Genomic DNA, 26,449 nt, shown 5'->3' on the forward strand with positions numbered 1-26,449 from the left:
GTTACTTGTACCTTTATTCTTACTACTGTACTTGTTTTTACATAAATTATTACGTTCACCACACTTGAATAAAAGTGAATCGATATTCAAGTAGACGGTGAACCACCTTATACAATCTTCTCATTAATCAATTTTATATACAATCTTCGGTATCTGTCGTCAGTAATGCGACGAGCATTTTCCAACATTCGTACGACTTTAATCGATTATTTATACAAATATAAAAATTCTAAGCGACGATGGCGTGTTTAATTGGACGCAAGCGAAACTTTCGAGTGAACCGAGGCAGAACGAGGGACATTTTTCACACTCTCGACATCGTCTTCCAGCGGATAGGGACTGAAAGGCTCCGTTTGTACACCCACGTCCTCGTAATCGAGTTCCAGGGCGTCCTGTTCGTAAATTGCGTCGTGACTTCGTGGTCGAGCAACGGAGGGAATCCACGGTTGTGGTGTGCCTTTGCCGAGCGCCAAAAACACTGCTGCAGTCGTTAACAAAACTACGGACGCCACACCAAAAACTAATCGCCACGAACCTGCAATCTGTAACACACGTTTACGTTTCAATCATAGAGATGTTTGGTTATCAGTCTCTATAATTATGTATTATATCTGTTACAAGTTAAATTAGAATTAAATATTCAAATGTTTAAATATATGAAACAGCATGGTGAATATTTTATTCAAGCATATAGCGTGCAGGATGAGTATTTATATATAAAACTATATTTGTTTACAATGGCATTTGAAAGTATCACCAATTTTTGGATCTGGTATTTTCATTTTCAAACGAATATGATATATATCAACAGATTTTCATTTGATAAATTTCCATTAGATTAGAATTAGAACCCCTCGATAATACAATCCTAGTTTTAAAAACATATAATATTTATTTGTTTCTGTAATGCATTCGTACTGCATAAAATAAAATGTTCTTAAGTTTATGTTGCTAATTTCTATCTAAAATTTATATTCTCATCCGATTCGCGGTTACTTAAAGGGAAAATTCAGAATTTCAACTATTTTGTGGGAATTTGGTGTACATAAAATTGCACTGTAGCAGTTCCACTTACAGAGCCGTGAAGAGCTTGAGTAACAAAGTAATTGGCAGCCAACAAGCCCGCTGCTCCTAGAGTAGAGCACAAAGCACACGCTGCTGCAGCGCAGGCTGGAGACTCTACAGGTGCAAGATCCGCTATCGCTGCTAATGCACCTGCTGGTGCAGTTCCGGAGACCAGGAGAGCGGCTATACCTAACCATGCTGCGCCTAATGCTTGGCAACCAGCGTAGCCAGCGACGAACAGTAGGGCCGCGGGAATAAAATGAGCTGGAAATCAATTATACATTTCAAGAAGACCAGAGCTAAAGGATTTGTTATTTATCTCGAGACAAAAACACAAAATCTTTTTTAGGAATAATTCAGTAGCTTCAATTTCAGAAGAGGACCTAAAATTGAGATTAGAGCACATTTCGTTTAAATAAACTATGTTCCTTTTTGCTATAGTCGTCATTTACATATTTACTATCTTAAAGAATTGGTGTATGTATGTTATACTTTTCAAAGATATATGATATAGTAATTGTAATTAAAATGTAAGTAATTCTGGTTCGCAGATAGTGAAAAGTAATACGTAATTGAATTGCCTTGTTCATTTTGTTTGTGCATGACGATATTTCACAACATATATTTATGTACAACGGAACCGATAAAATTACCTAAGTAATTGCATTCAGAGAAATGAAAATTTCTAATTGCGGCACATACCTGTGTAAACGACCAACTTTCTCGCTGTGGTCGTTGAAACTATTTTAGATTCGCGAACGTGATCCACGAGGAGGCCGCACGTTAACGCAGCCATGAAATGACCAATGTGAGGTAACGTCGTTAAAACGGAATCCTAAAGACGTAAACCATTTGAATGTTGTTCTGTCATTTCTAAGTTACTTTAAAATAATTATACATGAGATACATACGTCAAATTTGGTCACTCTTGTATTATATTAACACGTTAACAGAAGGAAAATAATAATTGACTACATGTTAAATGTATTATGTCTTGTAATGTTAAACAATAAAAATATGTAAGCAGACAGTTCTTGATATTACGATAATTTTAAAAATAAATAGAAGTAATACCCGTTAAAATAAAAATTACTGAATGGAAAGAAAAATGAAAACTATACATAGGGAATGAAATAAAATGATATCTCCCTATGGTGATTAATAAAGTGGAAATGAAAAGTGGATATATTGATTATTCACGCTTTCTTTAAAATTAGAAACTCACATTAGCTGTGGAGAATCCGTAGATGAGTTTTAGATACTTCGTCATGCCTAATGCAAGGGTCGCATCGCCCCATTGGTTGCCCATGGTTGCCACGGCTGATGCCCAAACAGGAACCGAACGAAGCAATTTTCCCCATGGAATCACAGCTGCCTATTGTATTATTTATTTAATGAATAAAATTTTCTGAAAATAAATACTAATTCTATTGCTGAAGACTGTGACAAGTAAACAATATTCCAGTTGAAATATTCCTTGATGATGGTTTCATGACTGATAACTTGTCTAGAAAGAGTGAACGTGAATAATTCTGATGCAATTTATTTAACATTTAATGTGGGAATCGTCGTTACTGGTATTTCTAAACAATGATTTTATGATTGCAACAATGCACTAAACGCATAAATTAGAGAATGCTGCTTTCCTCTCTTTCAAGCCTTCCCATTATTTACTTGATGTACTGACAAATGGCTAAAATTCATTCGTTAGTGTACATCAAAGAAATGTTCTTATGAAGAATTTAACACAACTATTACAGGTTTTAGCTCCTGCTTGTAATATGAAATTATTAGCGATTTGTGATACTAATTACGAGGCTTTGAAAATTCCTTGAAAATAAGAAGAAATCGATCTTACGTTTGTATCGTGCTGATAGGATTTAGGAGTGTCCTTGACGAACCGGCCAAATGCGAAATACCAACACAGCGCAATTATAACGAGACCATAGCAAAGAGAATCCCGGCCGAAGCTTCGAACGACGGCTGTACCTAACCACCCTGTGAGGCAGTATCCAACGCTGACGGCTACGAAAAAAAATTTTTGTTCTGTTAATACCGTGATCGTAAACATGTACATGACTTAGAAACGATTTCTTGCTTCATTTATGACTTGAGATTAGATACAGCTATTTACGTTCTAGATATTTCTCAACACTGTCTAAGTAAATTTATTTATTTAATTAAAATTGAATTCTTTACAAATTCATAATAATTATTACAAACGATTACTTGTATTAACAACTATTGTTACTTTAGTCGAAGAGTTTGGCAAAGTTTAAAATACTTTTACTTCCCTTGATATATTAATTATCTTTGAAAAATAATGAGTTGCAAGTAATTTAGATGATCTTTTAAATATTCTACTCTAAATATCATTAACAATTACAACTTCTACATTTACTAACTTTTGCGTGGAAATGTATAAATAATTATGTACCAGCGTAACAACTGAAGTACCAGCTTCTATGATTGCTCTTAAACCAGGTCATAGCGAACATGTGTGCAGCGGGCATGGTCGCGCCCTACAAAAGAGAAATGTCGCAACAATTTCCAGAGTTTCAAAAATTCAATCTCTTACCTTACATTCCAAAATAATTAATTACTAATATCATTAATCCCATAAATATTCGTACCATCGAAGAAGTTTGACTAAATTAAATAATAGTTTTTATATTACTAAATCAATTTTTCATTGTAAATATGTATATAGATTTAATTTTACGATAGTTAGGATAAATTCTTACTGTACATAGACCCTGAAAGAGGCGAAGAGCTACGTGGGACGGACCTCTCCACGCGGCTGGGACCAATAGAGAAGCCAAACAAGCGCTAAGAACCGCACGTGAGAACACCATGGATGGACCTGATCTTCCCCATACTAAACATCCGCCTAAGATTGGCCCAGCCACTTGTCCCCATAAAAAAGCTTCCCTCATTATGGATTCTGTACGCTCTTCCGGTGGTAACTGTAAAGATTACCAAATCATCTTATCGAAGATGTATGGATTATCTCGAGAACGATGAGAATTTCGTCGAATAACCACAGAAATACCACAGAAATACCATATAAATAATAATATAAACACTTTTCTTAATATTTATTCGAATACTATTTAAATCTACAGAAGCTGAACAAATATTTCGGAACTTGACACTTTTTCGAGTAGTTCTGCTTTGTACATAAAATGTGTTTCTCATTTCCACATGTACCCTGTGTACAGATTAAATTCGAAGCTGTACGCTATCGAACATTCGTTAATATTGATTTGGAGTTGAATAATGGGAAAATGCGTTGCATTAAGTCGCATTTACCTCCAAAAGTATGACTTCGAAGTCCTCTGTTCGATTGCGACTACTGATGTTGACCAGCATGTCGCAGTGCCACGATGTGTCGATGATGGCATGATTGTCTTTCTGATTCGCGAGCAATGCAACCGATGAGCTGACTTCAACTGCGCCACAGAGTGCAAATCCTACTGCAACGAGCGCAGCTACTATGTGTCGCGCTCGCACGGCAGCTGTCGATTGATAAAAAGCCAACTACAATTACTAAAACGAAATATAAGAATGTAATATTTGTAATGCTTATTTTATTCAGTAAAGTCATTCGATCGTTTGCTATGAAATTATCCTTTCGAAACTCAACGCAGGCAAAATCTAAATCGTCTTTAACTTATTGTTTAACTTATTGTATCGATTGTACGTCAATGGACAAGCAATCGTTCTGCACACGTGTATACGTATACAGCACATAGACACGCACTAACGACGACATTAAACGTCTGTTGTAATAGTACTTGTTTGATCCTGATAAGCTGCTCAAACAATAGTTGTCGCAGTTTTCACATTAAATTCAGCGTGAACACAGTATATCCTATTAGTTGTTACATACGTAAATTTAGATCTAACTATAGTAGCTAGGAGATTAGAAGAAAGCGATTTGCTTTGATTATTTGCAATGCTATGTGTACATTAGGAGTAATTACCGAACACTGAATAAACGTATTTAAAAAAAAAAAATGTAGAATGTTTAAATTCAATTCTACTAACGCCAGAGGCTCTTAAAAAATTTGATAAAGGTAAGAGCTCTACAAGTAAAATATTAAAACATTTTTGACAATAATTGAAAAGTGAACGGAGGAATCGGAGCGTGAAACTCAGGTTGCCCCAAGAAAGATTCAAGTGATTGACGAAGGGATGAATAGATGATTTCTTAATGTATGCAACGATCAATTACTATTCCTACACAGGATACAACCAAGAGCAAGCAAACGGACAAAAGATTAAGATAATTAATTTGAAAATTGCCACCAAGTTGAAGTGCCAAAATCATTCTTCATTTTGATAAAGATAACATAAAAAGAAATCACGCATAATATAATCCGAAGCGTGTAAATTAGATTTTTTTGTTTGTTCTTAAATGTGTTATACGTAACGAACCTCGAACCTCTTTCGCTTTTCGTTTCAATTGCACACTACTATGTTTCACTAGATGGACGCTACCTCTCCTGACGAAGTCTGCCATTTCACAAAACCCGAAAGAGACAAAATCACCGAATGCATGTCCCTCTTATCAGTCTTGTCATTTGACTCTATTCCTACTATCTCTTTCCTACCTCGTACAACACCGGTGACCTCGTCTTTGGTGGCCTCAGGACGTAACACAAATAATGATTCTTGAAAACTACTACTCGCTATCAACATCCACCACTCTGATGCCGTGAGATATAATTATTCTCAATTGGATCCACTATTGGGAAAAAATTCCAGGTCGAATTGCTCGAATCGTTATGGAAAATTTTTCTTAGAACACCAATAAGGAATACACAAATTAAACGATAACAAATCAAACACAGAGAATTGTATATCGTAATATTCAGGCTGTCACTTGTAACACATGTGGAGATGTTTTCATGTTCTGAACATCGGTGATAAGATTCGCGATAAGACGTAATTATCGGAAACCCGTTGAATTAATGTTACAATCAAGCATCTGTATTATTCTTGTATGCATTCTCCTGATTAGGTATCGATAAGGATTGTCAATATTGATTTTTTTAATATTAAGAAGGTACTAAGGATTCAATATAAAATAATTCAGGTAATGAAGTAATATAAATAATGAATTATATAAACCTTACATCTAAATATTACTCACCAATTTTTAAATATTAGCAACACTTACGATATTAATAAAATAAGTACTTAGTGTAACTAAATTTGAGACCACTAAATTTTCACACGTACAATTTTGTAATTCGTTTCTTTCTTAAACTTTAAATACAAACATATTTTTAATTATTCCGTGGAGTCCGCAAAATAAATTACAAATGAATTGTGAATTGATCAATTTTTATCCATACACCGAATTTTGTTCATTGGATGACTGGTATTCATTCTGTTTTGCTTTCGCACGACTTTTTTTAAAAACTTTTCTATTTATGACTTCAGGATTTTGTTCTTTCACGTGATAGCAATTAAACGTGAAATATGATATTTAAATCTACGCTGATGTTTTTACTTTATACAACAATAAAATACTAAACTTGTTTTGAGCACACCCTTCGCTTTATTTCAGAGAAAATTATTTGATTCCAGTACAGGTGTCTCGCCATGAAATGTAAACATTTGTTCACTGTGTGGAGTCTCTAGAATAACCTTGCGTAGTTGAATAGTTAATATATGTTGCAAAAGTGATGTAATTAAATTGTAAGCGATTTGAGAGAAGTGCCCCCTTACCTTTCATTTCCAGCGCCGCATGTCTCAACTGGACGCTCCCACGTTTAAGACGAACGAGCGCTGCCATGGCAATCAAATGTGCCCGTGCACAATTCGAGTTCTCATTACGTGGGATCGAGCTTCAAGCACATTTTGCTGGGTTCGTTGCCGATTTCTCACTGGCACCGCCGCGATCCGATCCGGGGCCAATCTGATCGTCGTGAGTTGCACGAACCATACTGGTCATCTGGGAGTACGAGTGAATGAACATCTCTTAACGAGACTTGATACAATAAGTACCTATACCGGGTCAGCCTTGAAGCACCGTTTGAGGTCTGCCTCGTGATATTTCGTCGTCCGTGCTACAAAACGATAACGCTCGCGGATTTCGCGCCCGATAAGAGCCAGCCCCGATTGCTCCATTCTGTTTGCTTCTGTCGGGACCACGCAGAACAATTAATTGTGTGACAGCACAATATGTGCAGCAGACTGGCAAAAAACGAATATGAGGAGCAAGTAATAATTAATAATTTTTTAATTCTTATCTGGGTGAGAATGTTTGGTAACGAAAAAAAATAAGTAAGAGTTCAATCGTTGCTCGTTGAACAAAGATGAAAATTTGAATGAAAGTATGATGTCATATCTCTAAACTTATCTGAATAAATATTCAGTCGAAAGGAAATTGTAATTTCATTCGTCATTTGTTACTCGAATAAAATTCAGATTTTATTTGTTGCTTGTTATGCGAATAATTTTTCTATTCATTTACGGGCCTCCAAAATAAGTATGACTCTTATTCAGAACATTTTTCAGTGACCTATGCGATCAAAGAATGATAGCTGTAATTTAAGTTAAAATATTTACTCGTTATCTTGCTACGTTACATTACCAACTTTTTGTACTATATGGAATTCAGTAGCTAAAAAAAGGCTGCTCATTGTTACTCATGCAGTTCTTGACTTTCGATTAAGTTACAAAAACAAACAGCATAATAAGTGTTTGATTATGGAATTTTTTAATTATCTGTAAACAAAATTTAATCCCAGTAGAAATTATCAAGAGTATTGGTCTGGCAGTCAACGTGTTAATATGTTTAATAATATATACAGTGGATGTACAATGTATTCGTACAACGGTCAATTTTCCAAAAACTTTTGTGTGTAATTGTAGTTTACTTCTTTTTTTATAATCAATGATATTTTACATATTCTCGGAAGTCTCTAAGATAGATATAGTCCAAACAACATTTACTAGTTAATAGAATTTGTGAAATTAACAAAAAAATCCGAAAAGTTGGTAAAAGTCTAGAAACGATAAGTATTTGTACAATTCTTATGACGAACCATTTACAGTAGAGCTTGTAACGTAAACACATTAGTTTATTGTTCCGTACGAATTAGAAAATATCAAATTCCCAGTAAAGTACTTTTAAAAAAGGTTCTAATACTTATTCCTTCGACATTTCTATCGATAAATCGTTTTTTTCTTGTTAATTTCGCAACTTACATAAATAACTATTTTTCTTGTAAAATATCTATTCTAGAGATTTCCAAGAATATGTAGAATGTCATTGTTTATAAAAAATAAATTACAATTTTACATACTTTTTTTTGAAAATTGATCGGTGTACGAATACTTTCTACGCCCACTGTACGCCTTAGAAAGGCTACCAACTTCTACTCCTAACAGTTCATAAAAGTATGACTTTAAAACAAAGTTTGAATTCAAACGTTATACTCAAGGGGTAAAGAATCCCGAAACCTGTAGAATCAACACAAGATAAACGGGTCGCAATATCGACCGTCCGACGCACAGAAAGTCCATTTCAAATCAGCTCCGTCGGGTAAGTTAGTAACCGTACCAACCATCGGTGGCTACGTAGCGCGTCATTCCCAACAGGCTCGAAAGGACTCGTTCTGGCCCCCGAGAAATCTTTCGCCGGGCCCCAAAAGGTTGCGCGTCAGGTGGTTTTTTCCCCCCCAGGTTCCCCTTCCCCCCAGCAGCGTGGAACATCGTAGCGTACCACCTGCAAGGCGATTGGTCGGTTCAGAGACAGGTCAAACGGCAACACATCGGTTAGCGTCTCTGTCACTATTTATCTCTCGTTTCGGAGCCAGTTCGGAATTGTCGTCGGTCGCGTCTCGTGTCCCGTCTCTGTTCCACGCCAACCACGTGTATCAGCGTACGCGCGATTTCCCTTGTGCGAAACGGAGTGGACTGAATCGCGAGGACGGTGGAGTCGAGACAGTGGAATTCCTTCGGAGTTTTAACCGCGAGCTTTTCAAACAGTGCACAGTATGCGATGCGGCGACGCGAGTGTAGAGGAGTGTTTTGACACATGCGTGGTGCGGTGATTTCTGTGAAACGCCGAGTTCCATGAATGAAGAGGACACCGCTGGACGCCGTAAATAACGCGGGAGGAACGATCGACGAGGTATGCGACTCTCTTTACCTACGAGGGCTGCTCGAATTTGAGGTTAGGTTAGGTAGCGATCGCCTGCATTCCCCTCCGGTCGGTCCAAGGGGGCCAGGCTTTCGGCCACGAACAATACCGTCCTTCGGAGGACGTAGCATCCGGGTCCTCTCGAGTCCGGACCCGAAGGGTCCTTTTTAATTCTAAACGATGCGCGCCGGCGCATGTCTCTCTTGCTCTTCGTCCTTCCTTTATGGAATGCGAACCCGGGGGTCCTGGCCGTGTTCCTGCCCCGTAGACCCCTCTGCAAAAGGAGTGATGGTCCACGTCTCTGTGTATACACTCGTTCACGCACTGCTTTCGACGTAACTCTTATCTATTTATTTATTTATTTGTTGCTTTTAAACCAAATATGGTTTATATACCATACGTTTCATAACATGGCTTAATGCGCTCTTTTTACATACATTAATTTAAAACTAGTTTGTGTAGCGTCTCTGTGCTTACATTATTTTAATGAAGTAAAATTATAATAATAATAATTATGTAATTTAAATTAAATTTAAATTAATTAAATTTAAATTAAATTTAAATTCGCTTAATAAAATCAAATATAATCATCAGACCTTTAATATCTGGACCGCATAGGAAACACCTCATACAAGTCGGGAGGTAGTATTTGCGACGGTGAAGCGCTGTTATGAGGGTAGCACGTTCATTTTCATATTTTGGACATTGCCAAATAACGTAATCTAAATCTTGATTTTTCAGCACCACATTCGCAAGCACTGTCTAAAATAAATCTCACTCTGGCTAACGAATTGTTTAGGTTATAACGATTAGAGCGAGCTCTATTGACAAAAGTGACAAAATTCCTAGGCAGCCCACGCTCATGGAACCATGGTTTTTCATCATCCTTTTATGGAAGAATCGGACGTACTCTTTACCCTTAAATATGCCTTGTTTTTTGATTAACACATTCACTGGCAGACTAAAACTCTTGAAAATTTCTACCGTGTTTATATTTTGTTTACGGACTTTTGGAAACTGCGTAATGATACATTTATTTTGGTATTTAGTTTTGTAACTTCGTCAAAATTCAAGTATCTCATTTAAATTCATTTTCTGTGACACTTAACTTTCAGAATTAATAGTTTTCATTTTTCAGTGAAAAGCACTGTCATCGACATATGGGCGACGTGACGATCAACGTGTTAAGATGTTTAACTCTTATCTATATTACAAATTTCGGTTGGATATTAAGCTGAGTTTCTATTTTTAGTTTCTCTTAATTTTTATTTTTGTATCGCTGTTGAAAATGCGAAACATCAATTTCCAAATGTGGCCTTACGGAAAATCATACTTCCCATCCTACGTACAGTTATGTTTCGTAGAGTTTTAAACGGTGTAAACGATTAATGTTTAGACACACATGCCTCGAACGTGATTCGTAAAATTTAAAAGGTACCGTTGCACTCATACGTGCTCAATTTTCGGTGTGCAATTCGACCCGCGTTGCACGTTTATGTGTTTTTGCGTAACGTGGACAGATTTTGTAATTGAATACATAGTTAGAATGTTTCGCGTCTCAAAAAGCTTCAGCAATGGAAAATAATATGAGTAGAGTGATGTAAGAATTTTCATTCTCTTTCGTTCAATTTATCCAATAATCTTCGGAGCAGGTATTCATATATTTTGTTACATATTCAGTCAGTTACTTCTTCATTTAAATTATTCATTAAACTTAAATAAGTACTTCTTCTTTTTCTAATTAATTATTTCCGAACCCATTTTCTGTATCATATTTTTCATTTGCTTTGTATATACTCATCTGTGAATTTATTAACAAGTATGTAAATTTATTTGTTCAAATTGTATTAGTATTAGTAAAGAATTTATCGTAGTTATGAGGAAATTTACAAGTAACATACGAAGATGTAAATATTCAAATAATAATAATGAGCAGACGATTTACGTTATCTGCTCCAAATTTCAGTCCATTGATTTTGAGTCATTTTTCAATTGCCTCTACTTATACTGTACTAATTTTAAAATGACGTTGTTTATGACTGATATTATGTTATATAGGAGCATTCTCTTAGAATATTGCTTGAATAATGCATACAATTTATTCATTGTTATTACTTAGATACTCCTTGCAAATATGTTTCTTTTTTATTATATATATATATATATATATATATATATATATATTTGTGATTTTACACTTTTGTGTAACGTTGCGGAAATTTAAATATATTCAATTGTTCCAGGCACGTATAATCTTTATTTACAAGACGATTACTCCGATTTGGAATTCCACGAGGCCTAAATATCTACGAAAGTTGAACTCACCTGCTTGAGTATGCTTGCAAACTTTCAGTGCGTGTCGCGCGTGCGTACTGCAATATTTATGAATAATTTATAAAATCGTTAAAAAATTTGTATTCCCGGGGTTCCAAGGTTTAGAACGTTTCAACATGTGAAAGCAGAAGAAAGGTCATGCTGGTTCTGTTTTCACTCTGATAGATGATCAATTTGTACGTTTAACATTCCTTATTTGAAACTTTATTCAACTAATATATACAACATTATAAAGTATAAAGAATTCGAAATGAGAGAATTTGGTAACAAATTACTCACAATGGGAAATATAACAAACGAGATTGATAAATCAAGAAACGAATATTAAAGTTTTTCGAAATGTAAATTATAACTATTAGTAATATTTCTACGATTTTATCCTTGTGGAACAAACAAAATACAATTCTTTTAATTATCTACGACAAATGTGGGATATGGAATATACACAAATATATATACGTACACGGTACCTCCTTGATAAAATCGATAAAAAAATCATTAACTTTTCTTCCACATTCCAACAATTAATTGCTATGAACCTTTCGTTGAAGATTAGTCCTTCTCACAGTTGAGCGATGGTAGATGATGATAAAACGCGATGATAGTTATTTAATTTAACGAATAACACGCTTGGCACCACGCGGAAGAATTAAATTACACTTTCGACAGTCACCGCGGTAACTGTAAATGGCAATTCAATATGCGTAGGGGCTCATAATCAACAAAATCATTGAAGAATGTCGCTGGTCGCACGATCACGTGCAACAGGTTGTAAGCCGGACTTTCAAGGGATCTAGTTGTGATCTAATTAACCGTAACAGTCTTTACCGTACGCGAATCGATCAGTTCCATTATGTTTCGTTACGACCATCCGGAAATTTGACCGGGAAACCATCGTCCTCGATCAGTTCTTTTAGTTCGAAAACAAACTTACGTAAATGGTGGCATAACAGAAATGCGACAGATAGGCGAAACTCTTATCTAGATAAAAATGTCGAATTTCGATTAAACGATTGATAGAAATGGTGTAAGAGGTTTATATTAGTTCGGTATTGTAATTAAAATTATCAGTTTGATACGACTTCGCTATTTTGGTTATTTAGAGGAATGTTGCTTCGAGTATCTCGTTTATTTATCAATTGGTAACGAACTTTGCTATACCGTTAGAAAAAAAAATACCTAGCACAAAAGAACGACGGAAAGAAAGTGAAAAGATTTTCTCCGACGGCGACCGAACTAATTAGCGTTCCTCGTTTCATGGACCATTTGCATGTTTCCCATAATTACCGCGGACGCGGACGATTCGCTTTCCGCGTGCCGTCGAACTCGAGGTCGACAAGGAGGAGTTCGTGCTCGCTTTCTTCATTTCGATTCTGAAACTGTCATATCGAGAAAGTAACTTCCATCGAGATGCACATATGATTTTAACGTTGAAAGAAAGTTGCGCTTATGGGTGGCCCTCGGTGCGCTATCGTGTAAATACGCAGTGCGAGCAGAAGTAGCATTAAAATCCATACCGGAGAAAGCGAAATTCATTCGGCGGAAATATCGCTTCTTCTACTTTGCGTTTGTAAGCAAAGCGGGCCAGAATTTTTGTTTCGATCGAAGTACATAAATTTAAGGACGACTTATTTTATTGACGTTGTAACTCGTTCGGTTTAGGCATTTTTTAAATTTGTTGATACAAATTTTGAAGATCGTTCGAAGACTAGGCATGGCAGAAGTTACATATCGTTTAGTAACGAAGGATATGAATTAAACAATTTTTCTGTTTCAATACCACTGTTCATTTTGAAAAATTTCACTTCCAGTCTATTACTGTTACAAAGAGTCGGAATAATATTTGGTTTCTAATCGTGGACACGTACGAAAATTAAATATACATAAAGAAAACATATACTTGCAGCCTTTGTATTAACTTTGTATTTTGTTAAGGTTTCGATTTTATAAGCTGAGTTCAAAATCGTAATTCTTAAAGAAATACCGCATCCAAAGTTGTTTATCCTTCATTTGTTATTTTAATTTTTTTTTGTTATCTAAATTATTCCGTCCATCTCCGTTTACGTGGTTACGCTGCATTTAAATTGCAAAATTTTAATCTTTTAAGTGATAAGTTATCAGGGACGACTGCGATGACTTATAATTTGAAACGCAACGAATTACGGCCTTCTGCCTTCGTTCCGAGTGCAATTGCATTCCTCTGCAACATCATGCTGGTTCTTTGGGTACAAAAAACTATGCACATCCACATTTGACGACGTCATCATTGTAGAATCATCTCTTGTCTCAGAAACTGCACCGTTGCTTGAAATAGGTGATGGTCAGACGGAGCAAGGTCTGGACTCGGCACTGGGTGAATTATAGTTCGAAAGATTGAATTCTTATTCACCTCCCAATGATTCTTTCATTAAATTTTTCATAATGCAGTCAAGTCCTTAATTTTCATAATTTAATTTTACCCTAACAGAAACAATTTTATTTCACTCAAAAGATTACTGTTCCATTTGACTATATCGAAAAAGGTGTAAAAAATGGATTAATAAATGTAGACTGACAAACACTAAGTTTGATAAATAGTTATCTTTCGTTAAATCACCTTTGAAATTAAGAAGCGACGAATTTACCTCAATATTGATCTCATTAGATTCTCTACTATCATTACACAAAATTACTCGATTATTCAAATCGTACATAGGTGAGACAATTTACTTAACGAATTATCCCTTTCCGCAGGAAACGTGCAACCCGTTGTTAGAGCAATTAGTCAATTGTTTTCTTATTTTCCGATTATTTCTGTCAAACATCGATTACATATTTCCATGCTGTGAAACTTACATCGATAATTATCAGCTTCCTGTCCGTGAATGCGTGTGTTTCGAAAGATGAGAGGCAAACAGGAAAAGATTGATCGAAATCGAAGCATGCGGGAAGTGGTTACGAGAAATCGTTGCCGATCGTAACGAGGACATTGCCGGTGTATTTTCTCGGTTATCTAGGAAACGGTTTCGTCCGTTCATGGCTAGCTTTTTTATCTTTCTTTCCAGTCGCGTGGGCTACATAACAATCTCGACATGACAACTAACTCGAGGACGATGATCTCGAAAGAAAAATTTATACATAGATTGAAAATTGTTTTTATTATATCCCCCTGTCGATTCATAGTTTGTTTTGAAAGATAAACATTGGGCAAATCGATTCAATACTTTGGTACATATTTTCTCACGAGATCATATCAGCGTATAAGCTGGCTGAAAATTTTTAATTTCGAGATTGTCATTAAATCCCTCAATTTTATATTTTAGAAAAAGAAACTGGAACTTTCAACTGTATATTTAAAAAACAAGAAAATATTTATTTCTACATTAAAAAAAATATAATTTAAATTTTCAATTATACGGATGGATATTACCTATATAATTCTAAATTTTACACAATATTATCAATATTATTCTCAATTTCATACGAAAACTTATTTCTCTCATATCGTGGTCTTGACTATAGATACACAGAACAAAAAACTCGCTAGCATTACAATTTACGATTTTTTTTCAGTCCTCAAATTTATCGCCATAATAACAAGAAATCAAAATTAAATATACGATGTACGTTATGGTTGAGGTCGATGTTTCCAGGACAATAACAAATCACGTTAATTAATCGTTGCTTGCTCATACTCGGTAATAAAAGCAGATGGCGTAGGTAGTGGATTCAGTCGCAAATAATCGAACACGTTCGCGATTCAAGCACGAACCATAATGAATTTATTATTTATACTTCGACCGGGTTGTATTTCTTCTGTCTCAACTCGCATTCCGATAAGAAACAGTTTGAGGCTGCGTGCACGCATTTCCTGCACCTGTCGTATATGCAACACGTTGACCATGGACATGGATACGTAAAATGACGCACATATCTCAACGCATCGATTGATTCTTGCATAATTGGATAGCAATGATGATTTTTTTTTTTTTAAGTGTGCTTTTCATTTTGAGACAGTGAAATACTACTCGGGTTACGCGCCATTTGGAACTCAATCCTCTACTGCGTACATTTTATGATCTACAGTATCGAAAAGTTATTTAGTTACTTATTCACTTATGGATTAATTAGAACTTAAACGAAAGAGTAAGTCTGAGTAAAAAATAAAATAATATTTCGCAAATCCTACAGAATTTCTTTTATTGTAAACCTTCGATCAAAAATAAATGTATCGACCTCTGGAGTAGAGTTCAAGTATTTAACATTCTAAACAATATGAAATTGAACTTTATGCCTGTAGTGAACTATTACAGGTATTAAATTTTCCATTAGCAGAATTTTACTTTAATTTAAATGTGTCTTAATTTATATCGAGGCCATTGGTACGAAATAAATTTCAAATCAATGTATCGATATTTTCATTTCAATTTGTTTGGCATTTCGAAGTAGAAAAATATTCTTGCACGGTGCATTTCCGTGCCACGGTTAACAGAATTATGTTAATATTCTTCGCGCGTCCGCGAACGTTGCCTCTTTTAGACCCGCCTGTCATTGTGTGCATTCGAATGTAAATTGCTTTGACTAATATGCTCGCCAGACTATCTCGGGACTTTTAACAATCACTGGTGACGTAGCCTTTAGTGAAAAATAAACTTGTTTCATGGAAGGAACTGAACGTTACAATAGTTACTGTACTCGAAAAGTAACAGTGTCTTTGGTATAACAATGTATGAAAGTAAGGGAATATTGGTATTTTATTTGATTTATACAAATGTCATATATCAGTAAAGTCTAAAATAAATGATTACGCATATAACGATGTTAACAAAATAACGGTACAACAATTTTTTTAAATTATAACCAAAGGGTGGTAAAATCAATAGAATCACAAAATCCTTCTTTATTAGGACAATTGTGTCTTTATATCAGATATAAGATGATGAAGTTCAACAGAGAAAAGAATAAATAATAAACATACAATTCATTCTTAATCTGTAATATCAAGTTAAATCAATAACGAATTCAGTTTATTCCTGAAAATTGCTCGAACAAACGTAGAATGACTAATAAACGTTGTATTAAAAAAAGGCTTATTTCCAACTAATTATAAGCGGTACTTATACCTACACCAAAACAAAAAAAAAGAAAACGAAACGTTTTAACTTTCCTCAGACAGTGAACTATACCTTTTTCCACGTAATCGCAGTTCACTGTCAATTAATTGCATACATTACGGTGAATGATACCGAATGCACTTTCACACTTATTGTGAATGCAAGCCGTTGCATGCAATCGTGAGAAACGTTCCTATGCACGACCATAGACGACTAATTATTTTTCTAACGCTTTTAATTGGATGCAATCGAACGTTTAATCGTTTCTACGCGAAAATCCGCGGTTCGGTGAAATATTTATCTGCCCAGCTCACGATTGATACGTTCATTTGCGATTCGCGATTAGCCACGCGATTATGCTCGCGTTTTGTTTTAATTAATCCTCGAAGATGCGTTCTCTGAAAATAAAATCGTTGAACGACCTTCCACGATGAGTCTTTTCTTCCTTGAATGATAATGAGCGAATTTCGTTAATAATGCATTCACGTTAGCGCCTAGTCTGTGCTCTAATTTGCATTAACCGTTGGCTCGTGTGCCCGTTAGTAAATCATTAATTTCAGTGTCGACTGTGAAACGGTTTCACTTGAAAATAGAACGTCGTGCTCAACGATGCGAATTTTATACAATGTTATTAATTATAGGAAAATGAATGACGCGGATGTGATTATGTGTAACGCGGGCAATCAAATCTTGCGCAACATTTAACTGTTTATTTATTTATTTATTTATTTATTTATTTATTTTGCTTTATTCGTTTGTCTAGGGCAGGTAGCTTCCTTCCTGGATATTATGCGTAGTCTTTAATTAAAAACCACGTTCCAACCAGTTTAAATGAAGCAGTCTTTACGTATTTACATATCAATTTTAATTAAGATGGGAGAAAATACAGAATTTCAATGTAGAATAGAGCATTTTAATATAAAATTCAGAAAAATAATATTTATGTAAATATTTTAATACCACGCAGATAATTGACAATTTTTAGATTAAAAATTCTTCGATGAAATATCTATAGAATACGATTAAATACAATTGCATTATTATTACAAGGGAACTAACTATTTATAGATAGGTCCTGCTACTAAAATGATAGTGATTATTTCTTGAGAACTCACGCTTAATTATTGTGTAAATTTAGTCCAGTACAAGTGTAATCTCATGTTTTTTCGTCGAATGCAGCCGTATTCCTCGTTAATACGCGAAGCCTTTAATTAGAAACGATGTTTCAGCCTTCTTACATGGAGCCCCTTCCAGATATTTACATATTAATAGTAACTGAAAGGGTGCGGACTGTTTGTACAAACATAGATGAAGAGATAAAAAGAACGGTAAAGATTAGAGGTTAGTATACCGTGAAATAGAAAGATGACCCGAAGTGATTAAGTATATTTTAAAGCAAGTAAAGTGTACTTGAAAAAATACTTTCTTATTATTATAATTATATTTTCATATTTCCAATAGCTTTACACCAATGGAAATAATTTTCTACATTTTCCTTCTAATTTTGTACTAATTCTATCCTGAAGCTTTCATAACGTCGTCGTAGCACTTCTCAAAGTATTTATCGTTTCTCATTTTATAGAACCAAACATTTTCCTAGTTTTTACAGAGGTCCAAAAAATCTCTCGGTCGAAGCCTTTAATAAAAAATTTTAACGTTTTTATAACAAGCAGCATACGGAATTATCATTATAAAATAGTACGCGACACCGTAGTTAACACAGTTGTCTAGTGGCATCGACTATTGTTTACTTGAGTACGATTCGTAATGGCTAGTACGGTGTTATCGCGAGAGTAAAATAATAACGGAGTCGAAATGTAAGAGTAATTTTAACTGGCGGACAATATCTTAATGCACGGAAGCATGATACGTTATCAACCGAAGAACTGCAGCAACCCAAATGGACAAGATATAATACGAGCGAAAACTTTTACTCCGCTCGTCCTCTCACTGCGATTCAATTTCCTCGGTAATCGTAAACTTGCATAGAAATCATATATTCCAATTTCTCTATACTTTCACGGCAACTTGATAGTTTCCCCTGTACGAGGTGCCATTTTCCAGGTCGAAGGGCAACTCTCTTCCAAACCGTGACCTTAATCGAGCAATATCGTCCTACTTACGAATATTTACTTTTTTAAGGAAAGCACTGTACGTGCCTTGTAATCAGAGATGGGCACAATTATTGTGTAGATAAAAACATCGAATAATGGCTAAGAAATCGAGGATTTCTTTATTCGTTATTTTTTTCTTTTCTAGTAGAAATTGCGATTAGAACTATCGAATGAAATGTTGTACAGCGAGTAAGTGCAAACGTAACTGTTCACTTAAATAAGCATTACGAATAAATCGCTACTCTATGGTTTTATTCGGGATCACTTCTTTAGTTTGTTGGTGTAGTAGCAAAATTAGATAATATATTTAGAAAATTGTCGTTTGCATTGATACTTTCTACTTTTTTCTAGTTTTTTTTTTTTTTTTAAATTACTTCGATTACTGGGACAGTTACCATATTTGTCAGTGAAACACTCGTAACCTCTCTCTTTTACCACAATTTAAGATAATTGAAACCGCCGAGGTCATTAGTATTGTACGTAATTATCCAAGTTTCTTTATAAAATTATATCTTTTGGTTACCTTGATAAAGTTTTAGCGTGTAATTCATGAAATTGGTAGATTTGTACAGATATAATTATATCTTACGTCAATGTACCTTCGAAGGGCACCTATCAAGCTTGGAAATAAGTTAGTATACTAGTTACTCGTATTAAAATTATTAGCAGAGATTGTTCATAAAATGAGATTAGCCCAAATTTAATGTAACTTCCGAATATAGTTTTATTTAAAACAACATGTATAATTATTCTATGCAACTAATATAAACATACAATATTGATCAAAAAGATGGCTACAAATAAGAAGCATACTCGTTATTACAAGACTACGAATTCTGGTTTATGCCAATTCAGATATAGAATTGAGATTTAAATGAAATCTTATCCTTTAAACAGTGTAGCATATGTTCTATTCTTAATATTTTATATATTTTTGGATTTATGCACATCCTCATACATTTTCCCATATTTTCACTAACCATAAATACATAAATATCCTCAGTCTAGTTAGTATATTCTTTATAAATTTCAGAAAGGGACGATTGTTTAGATAGATGTTCAAAAATGATTTGTTCGTTCATCAACAACATTGCCATGTCACGTGACGCATGCAAAGTTTCCTTTTTGCGATTCAATGAGGGTGATTTCGATCCCGACGTTCAGGAGCGTTAAGGTCGACCTCGAAAGTGTGAAAAGGCAATGTTCCACAATTGTTGAGTAAGAACACAAGTAGCAACCTTCGAAACTGTTGTAAAATTCAAAAAGAGGGAAAGTGGAATGTACGCGACTTAGTCACCCAGACAAATTACTGCACGGTAGTGCCAGGACTCGTGCAACGAGATCGATCAAGGACACACTGTTGCAACTTGACTAAGATCGTTAACCCCCTCTTCGTACTGCCTGATCATAGAGCCTTTATTAGGGCTGGAACTTGTTTAATTTTTCTGTATTCAAACAGTACTCGAATAACCGCGTCATTCATCGTCATGGTATATTTTTTTTATTAAATCAATTATTTGCTCTCATCGAATGTACTCAAACCGAAGCAATGTTTACCTGAAAACCCCTAAAAGGTATCGTCGTCGTAATTAACGATAATTTTTGAACAAAAGTAAACGTAAGTATCAGTATCCCTCAAGATGTTAAGCATAGAACAAATGGGTTAGTTCAAGGTCAAGTTTATAGGTTTAGTGGTTTCAAATTAAAACACTAAAGCTTCTAGTGTTAAATACGATCAGTAGAATCCAGCACTCCGTCCTACCTAGCCACGTAGGGCTAATCATAGTCTTCAAGGCCACGTGTAGGTGTCCCCGCAAGTCGCTTCGTCTTCCAAGGTCAGGGGACAGTACTCGTCCGCGGTGACTCTCTTCAGGTCCCCCAAATCCAGCTTCGGTTTGAACGGCAACTCCGAAACCAAAATTCCCTCCAACCGTTCCTTCTCGGTCGCGTCTTCCTCGAATTCCCAGAAGTCATCGTCCGAGACGTCATTGTTCGCGGCTGAGACGAAATCCTCCTCGGTGAGCGTGATGGTCCTCACCTTTCTCGATCTTGGTGCACGCTTGTCCCGCGACATGTCCCTAGAACCGGCCCTCTTATCGTACCTGGCCCTCTTCCTGGGCCTCTTAGACACCGTAGAGACCGATGGACGTTCGTCGTTCCTCTTCTCTTGTTCGAGGTCACGGTCGTCGTGATTAACGGGTCGTCGAGATTCTTGTTCGCCGTCGCTCGACTTCCTACTTTCCAGCTCCGATTCCGCGACGGTTGCCAGGAATGCATTTTTATCGGTGGTTTCCCCTTCGTTTTCACTAGTGCCACCTGTCATCTCCTCCTTCCTCTCCGGTTCGACGATCGCTGGATCGTTTTCTGCAGCTACGACCGCGTCGACGTTCGCCACGGAGAGTTCGTCCAAGTCCCGCGACGGCTCCACCGTCGCCTCGGGTGGTAAAGTAGCTGCGACGGGATCGGTTTTACCGACAGAGGCACCGTGCACGTCGGACTTCATCCGTGGATTCTTGCGGTACTCCTCCTCCAAGTAGCTGCGGAATTGGTCCCTGAAGTAGCTGTCGATCAATTTCCACACGCTGGTGCTGTACCAGGTGAGTATGCCGATGAGGAACACCCCTCGAAAGAGCAACCCCAGCATGATTGTCCAGTTGAGCAGTTTCAATCGACGTGCGTTTAGTCTTTGGCAATCCTGAAGATGGTATTCTACGCTTGTATAATTAACACTTTGACTACCACTGGATGTTTATTTAAAACGAAACGGGGTGGTTCAATTGATTTGAGTGAATCGATTGAATCCGCAGGAAAGATTTTATGAATCCACGTGGTAGTCGATGTGGTAATGTATTGTTCTGACGTGTTGAAAAAAAGTTAACGATAAAGTTACAAAATTGGAGTATTTGTGAAGGAATGTTTTAAAATTCCAAAGAGTTTCTGAATAATTTCCGTTGCTCCAAGCCTTTCAGAATTTATGTCATACAGATCTTATAGTACACTCGATACCCCGCTGAAGGTAACACAAATATTTCTGTATCTACTCTCTTTGAAGTTGAGTCATGTTACTCGTTACACGACTACTAGGTGTATGTCTAGAATTTACACCGTCAAGGAGCCAGGAATAATTTACAGCAGGTACCATGTCGCAGGCATCGAATCTTTTTGAAAGTATTTTATTTACTGTATCCTTTCTATCTCGTGCAATTTCTTTTTCTTAATCTGGTATCGAGTCTTCAATTTTCATGGAGTCGAACTCGGACCTTCTTTCACTTGTTCCCAGCAGTGTTCATTCTTTAGTCTAGAAAGATATGTTCGATGGGACTAACACGTGAATTTAGGTTGTTTCACTTACTATCAGTTGCACCCGACTTCTAGATTAAATAGTTTTTATAGCACTCACAGATGCACTTAGATCTTGTTTCATTTACTTGCAGTTGCGTTGATCCTCTACACTAAAAAGTCAGTTTTAATAGCACTAACAGATGAAGTTAAATCTTGATCCCCTTGCTACCAGATGAATCCATTTTTTTTAGACCAAAAGCTTATTTTTAATAGCATTAATAAATAAATTTAGATCTTGGTGTATTACCAATTGTGCTCATTTTCTAGGCTGAATAATTGTCTTATTTGTTACCAATTGCGTTTATTCTTCCTCGTAAAAATAGTCTTTGACAACAGCAATAGCTTCTTGCATTTTTGGCCATCCCATAGTCACGAAGACTAAAACCGAATTGGCGATGACGAAGAGTCGCATCATTTCAATGCCATCGCTGGATCTCAGCCACTCGCTGAATCCTTGGTTGTGGGTGTCATCGTTCAAAGCTATCTCTTGCTCGGCATTTTTCTCGTTCTTTTTATCTTCTGCAGGTTTCGTTTCGTTTTGTCGACCTTTCCCAGCCCTGTTCTCGTGATTGCCGCGTTTCTTCATTGCTTCTGCGTGAGACTCATCTGAAAATTGTTTCGATTCCGTAGTTTCCCCTCAACCACGCTGAGAATCGCGTAGGAGTCTGAAAATTTCAAAGTTATTGATTTCATTGCTATTATTAATGGTATATTTTTAAACGATTACTTCTCATTTTTAATATCAGATATTCAGCTTAATTAGGACCGGCAGGGATAAGTCCAATTGTTCAAAACGAATAGTAAACAAGAAAAAGGTTTTTAGCGTTTTTCAGTGCGTGTAAGTGAATGCTTCTATGTATTCAGATGAACTCGAAGCTACTTCAGATATCTTTCATGGCTTCTCCATTATCCTATTACTATATTACTTACCAGCATTAAGGTTAACATATTTTGTAATAGAGTTCCTTCACTTCTAGAGACAATACAGTTGCATTATTTCATCTGGCAATGCTTTTAGTGATGTAAAACGTTTGTCATTTCATTATTGTCCAAGAAAAAATTGTTAAATAATCGTATCGAATTTTAAACTTCCGTTTCCTCCTTCGCATTTATTCCTTCCATTATTCTCCTCGCGTAATCCGTTCATTTTATTATTGGATTCACATTTTCGTATCTGAAACAGAAATGAAATGTTTCTTTCATTCCACTCGCAACACGTTCCAGCATCGATCCAATGAGATGTGAGCATCCAATGTAGCGAAATTAATATATTTCGTTGAGAATGCATTAACACTTATATGGAATGCGAATAAATCGGTTGTCTCAACGTAATAAAGAGTTTCTTACAAGAAGCTTTAGGATTTTGTTTTTTAATAAAACAATTTTTTATTTGAAATGAAAGTGTGTATTATTACTCTAAAATCGTAAAAGACGATGTGTTTTAAGTGTCCATCACGTATTTGTTATTAAAGCCGGAAAGCCACAAGGGTCTCTTAGGACACTCTTTATAATTCGAATGTACCCCGAGTTACAATGAAATATTCATTGTCATGGCGTTCCTGGCATAATAGATTTATGCGAAATAGACCGAATTCGAGTCCTATCACGTTTACTTTAGTCTAGGGTCTAGAGGCCAAGTGATGTCAAGTGATCCGCGTGCATTAACCAGCATGCAGCAGTGACAGAGGCATATTTCACAGATTCCTGCACGTTGAAATGATACGAGTGCTCGAGCGGGTGCGATGACCGTGATCCAACGCACATGCATGATTCGTTTGTCCGTGCACAATGGCGTGTGTTAAATGCGGCTTTCAAACGTGAGGTTTTAGGGCAAGAAAGGTTTCAGGACAAGTAGCGGAAAATGTTGAATATGCCTACATACCTACATTCTACATTCACACTTTTCAGTATGAAATAAATCATTAGTCATAATAAGTCATTATGAAATAAATCTTCAAATTCTTGAAAAACAGAGACAAACACTTTAATTAGAAAATGAGAATTATTTTTAGAAATTAAGTAAAACATTTATCACAATTATATGATTGTTACAAGTAGTGATAATTAATATTTCTAGTAATATTGTGAAAGGTGGAATAGAAAGTATCACGACACGATAGCCTCAGATATAATATAATAGTATAATTAATCCTTTCTCTCGGTTTAGACTTTTCCCGAAAACTTGGACCGTCCTATCGAGTTCCTAATTACCGAAGTTTGTTCTTCCATTATTTCTGGTGAAACTCGCGTAATGTAAGGCGGAACTCCAATCGCCACTGGCAAAAATAGTTAGCTGTTAACTAGGAGACAATTACAGGACTCTAAATCGGTACAGTACTCTTTAGCCTTCTTTGTTCTTATTGTCTCGTGAAGAGTTGTGCAAAATTCCGATGTAGATGTCTACCGAAATTTACCAACGAAATAGAATGAAGGTCTGTCAAGCATTAATCAACAAACAAAGTAACTTGATCTGTATATCAAAATCACGTTAGCATACGAATAAAGAAAAATATATTTCTCCTAAATTTTACTAAATTTTATTTATGAAACACAATCAAGGTCTGCTCAATATTAATCACCAAAGTAAACAAGTATTATCATCGGTAGACTGCAAATGTTTATGCACTTATGACAAATGAAAATATGAGGATATCTATGAGAAAAAGCACAAATCCAAAATATTTAAATATCCACAAAAATATACACGTCATACCGTTTAGAAGATAAAACCTTTCATTTAAGTTTCAATTCTTTTCCTGTATATGTGAGAATGTGAATTTGCATAAACATCCGCAGTTTATTCATCACTTGCTCGAATCTTGTTCGCACTCACAATAAAATCTGAATTTGTCTAATTTAAATTTCATATAGATGTCTTCACCGATTAACACAGTTATAAAGTGTTTTATCTTCACTTTTTCATAGACGCTCGACGGGCATTGTGAAGTTCACCGAAACTAAATTACGTGAGCGAGGAGTTTCCTTCTCGATAGAACTCACCGCGATGAATCGGTGTTCCGTCGATCACGGTACAAGTTTAGCGAATCACGATTCGGCACCAAGTTTCCAGCGGGGAGAGAGCTTTCCAGGGGGAGCTTTTCGGTCCTTCGAGTTCACGTAACGTTAGCGCACGAAACGATTGTCTCCGACTGTTTGCCAGCTTTTTCCCCTCTACGTTCCCGTTGAATCTCGTTGATAGGGCTTCTTGAATTAGTAAGCTCATTACGGAACTGTCTTCGTTCCGTTAAGGGTTCTCGGAAGCTCGCGCGTATGGCGTCTCGAAAAGAAACCTCTGACGTTTGCATCTCGTAATATAGCGAGTTTGAATGAGCAACGAAATCGAACTGTTGGGGACAGTTCGTCCGTGGCCTCTCCAATAGTATCGTTTCGAATTGGATCGATCAAGAAAATTCCAGTGCAAAATTGTTGCGAGAAAGTTTGGTAGCTCCCTCGAGGAGCGTGGAGTTCGATATTTAGCAAGTATGAAAATCTATTTGCAAACAGTATTTATTTGAAGAAAGAATTCTTCGTATAAATTATACATTAATTTGAATCTAATCTTGTGACTTTTATTTTCTGCTAAGTATTTCTTGCTTTATTACAATTCTGGTCGTTATGAGCTTTAATTGAATACTGGCAAAATTTACTTGGAAGAAGGTACGACATAGTAAACACAGTAGGTGAGTTAGGATATTGATTTTTGGGGGCTCGATATATCTTTTTGGAGACGTTCAGGAATTTAGATTCAGAGATAAAGTTTCTTTTAATCTTTTCACCTAATTTAATTCCTCTTAAGATTTACTTAATACTCTTTTTTAAAATTCTTTAAAATAAATTATCCATGAAAATGTTATTAATCAAATTGTACTGGTTTAATACGACATGTACCATAGAAGTGACTTAAGACAAATATTTTTTGAAAAGAAATTTCAAAATATAATCAAATACTTTGATTATAATATCACGAAGATTTGTAAGAGAAGTTATTAATTGAATGATATCATATCTGTATTATACTGCACGTGGCTCGTCTTACGTAACTATCTGACGATAAAAAGAGACGACCTAAACGAGCAGTCTCCATTAAACTACCTCAGGAGGGTTGCTCCTCCTCGTCGTAGAAATTGAATTCTAACATAATTACACCCTGGTTCGTTTCAGCGATGAAGCTGTACAATTCTGAATGCATTTCTCATGAACTCTAAAGACTGCATTCCCGTACAAAGTCCTTCTTATACAAATCACTAGTAGTAGTATGTACTATAATCATGGAATAGTTAATTTTCACATTTTGTGTGTTGATTTAATTGCTAGGGCATCGTGTTATCGTCGTAACATGC

The 26,449-nt window shown here is 35.8% G+C and overlaps 4 protein-coding genes across 8 annotated transcripts in view; 1 reads left to right on the top strand and 3 right to left on the bottom strand.

Annotated features, from left to right (window-relative positions):
• Window positions 1–13: 13 nt before the first annotated feature.
• Window positions 14–7,035, bottom strand: LOC128876853 (sialin-like). Of its 2 annotated transcripts, none has more exons than XM_054123599.1 (9): window positions 6,805–7,035; window positions 4,378–4,583; window positions 3,810–4,031; window positions 3,503–3,587; window positions 2,924–3,090; window positions 2,291–2,440; window positions 1,768–1,900; window positions 1,076–1,329; window positions 14–542 (listed from the first exon to the last, which is right to left on the bottom strand). In XM_054123599.1, exons 1-9 carry the CDS (start codon window positions 6,869–6,871, stop codon window positions 249–251), a joined length of 1,578 nt encoding a protein of 525 aa, XP_053979574.1. In that variant the 5' UTR covers window positions 6,872–7,035; the 3' UTR covers window positions 14–248. The 2 variants fall into 2 exon arrangements, with proteins under 2 accessions (XP_053979574.1, XP_053979573.1); XM_054123598.1 differs by lacking the exon at window positions 6,805–7,035 and adding an exon at window positions 5,506–5,650.
• Window positions 7,036–8,894: 1,859 nt separating this feature from the next.
• LOC128876996 (uncharacterized) overlaps window positions 8,895–26,449 on the top strand; it is a 99,475-nt gene continuing 81,920 nt past the window's right edge. For 2 of the 4 annotated variants that reach the window (XM_054123895.1, XM_054123890.1), the window contains exon 1: window positions 8,895–9,217. The gene's annotated coding sequence lies outside the window, so the exon portion shown is untranslated. Of the gene's footprint in view, window positions 9,218–25,455; window positions 25,590–26,449 lie in introns of those variants that run through there. The other 2 variants (XM_054123891.1, XM_054123893.1) reach the window with 2 other exon arrangements.
• LOC128876998 (uncharacterized) lies at window positions 17,553–21,416 on the bottom strand. The gene has a single exon (XM_054123899.1). It carries the CDS (start codon window positions 21,409–21,411, stop codon window positions 20,557–20,559), a length of 855 nt encoding a protein of 284 aa, XP_053979874.1. The 5' UTR covers window positions 21,412–21,416; the 3' UTR covers window positions 17,553–20,556.
• LOC128877000 (uncharacterized) lies at window positions 22,401–22,727 on the bottom strand. The gene has a single exon (XM_054123901.1). It carries the CDS (start codon window positions 22,693–22,695, stop codon window positions 22,411–22,413), a length of 285 nt encoding a protein of 94 aa, XP_053979876.1. The 5' UTR covers window positions 22,696–22,727; the 3' UTR covers window positions 22,401–22,410.

Source organism: Hylaeus volcanicus, chromosome 5 (assembly GCF_026283585.1).
Source record: "Hylaeus volcanicus isolate JK05 chromosome 5, UHH_iyHylVolc1.0_haploid, whole genome shotgun sequence".
Classification (NCBI taxonomy): domain Eukaryota; kingdom Metazoa; phylum Arthropoda; class Insecta; order Hymenoptera; family Colletidae; genus Hylaeus; species Hylaeus volcanicus.

What these genes read in the sequence shown, in the direction of transcription:
- LOC128876998 (XM_054123899.1), bottom strand. Translation starts at nt 21,411, where the DNA reads ATGCTGGGGTTGCTCTTTCGAGGGGTGTTCCTCATCGGCATACTCACC.
- LOC128877000 (XM_054123901.1), bottom strand. Translation starts at nt 22,695, where the DNA reads ATGAAGAAACGCGGCAATCACGAGAACAGGGCTGGGAAAGGTCGACAA.
- LOC128876853 (XM_054123598.1), bottom strand. Translation starts at nt 5,590, where the DNA reads ATGGCAGACTTCGTCAGGAGAGGTAGCGTCCATCTAGTGAAACATAGT. An exon ending in AAAAGCGAAAGAGGTTCGAG is followed by an intron (nt 4,584 to 5,505) that starts GTTCGTTACGTA and finishes ATCAATCGACAG; the next exon opens with CTGCCGTGCGAGCGCGACAC. An exon ending in TCGAAGTCATACTTTTGGAG is followed by an intron (nt 4,032 to 4,377) that starts GTAAATGCGACT and finishes TAATCTTTACAG; the next exon opens with TTACCACCGGAAGAGCGTAC.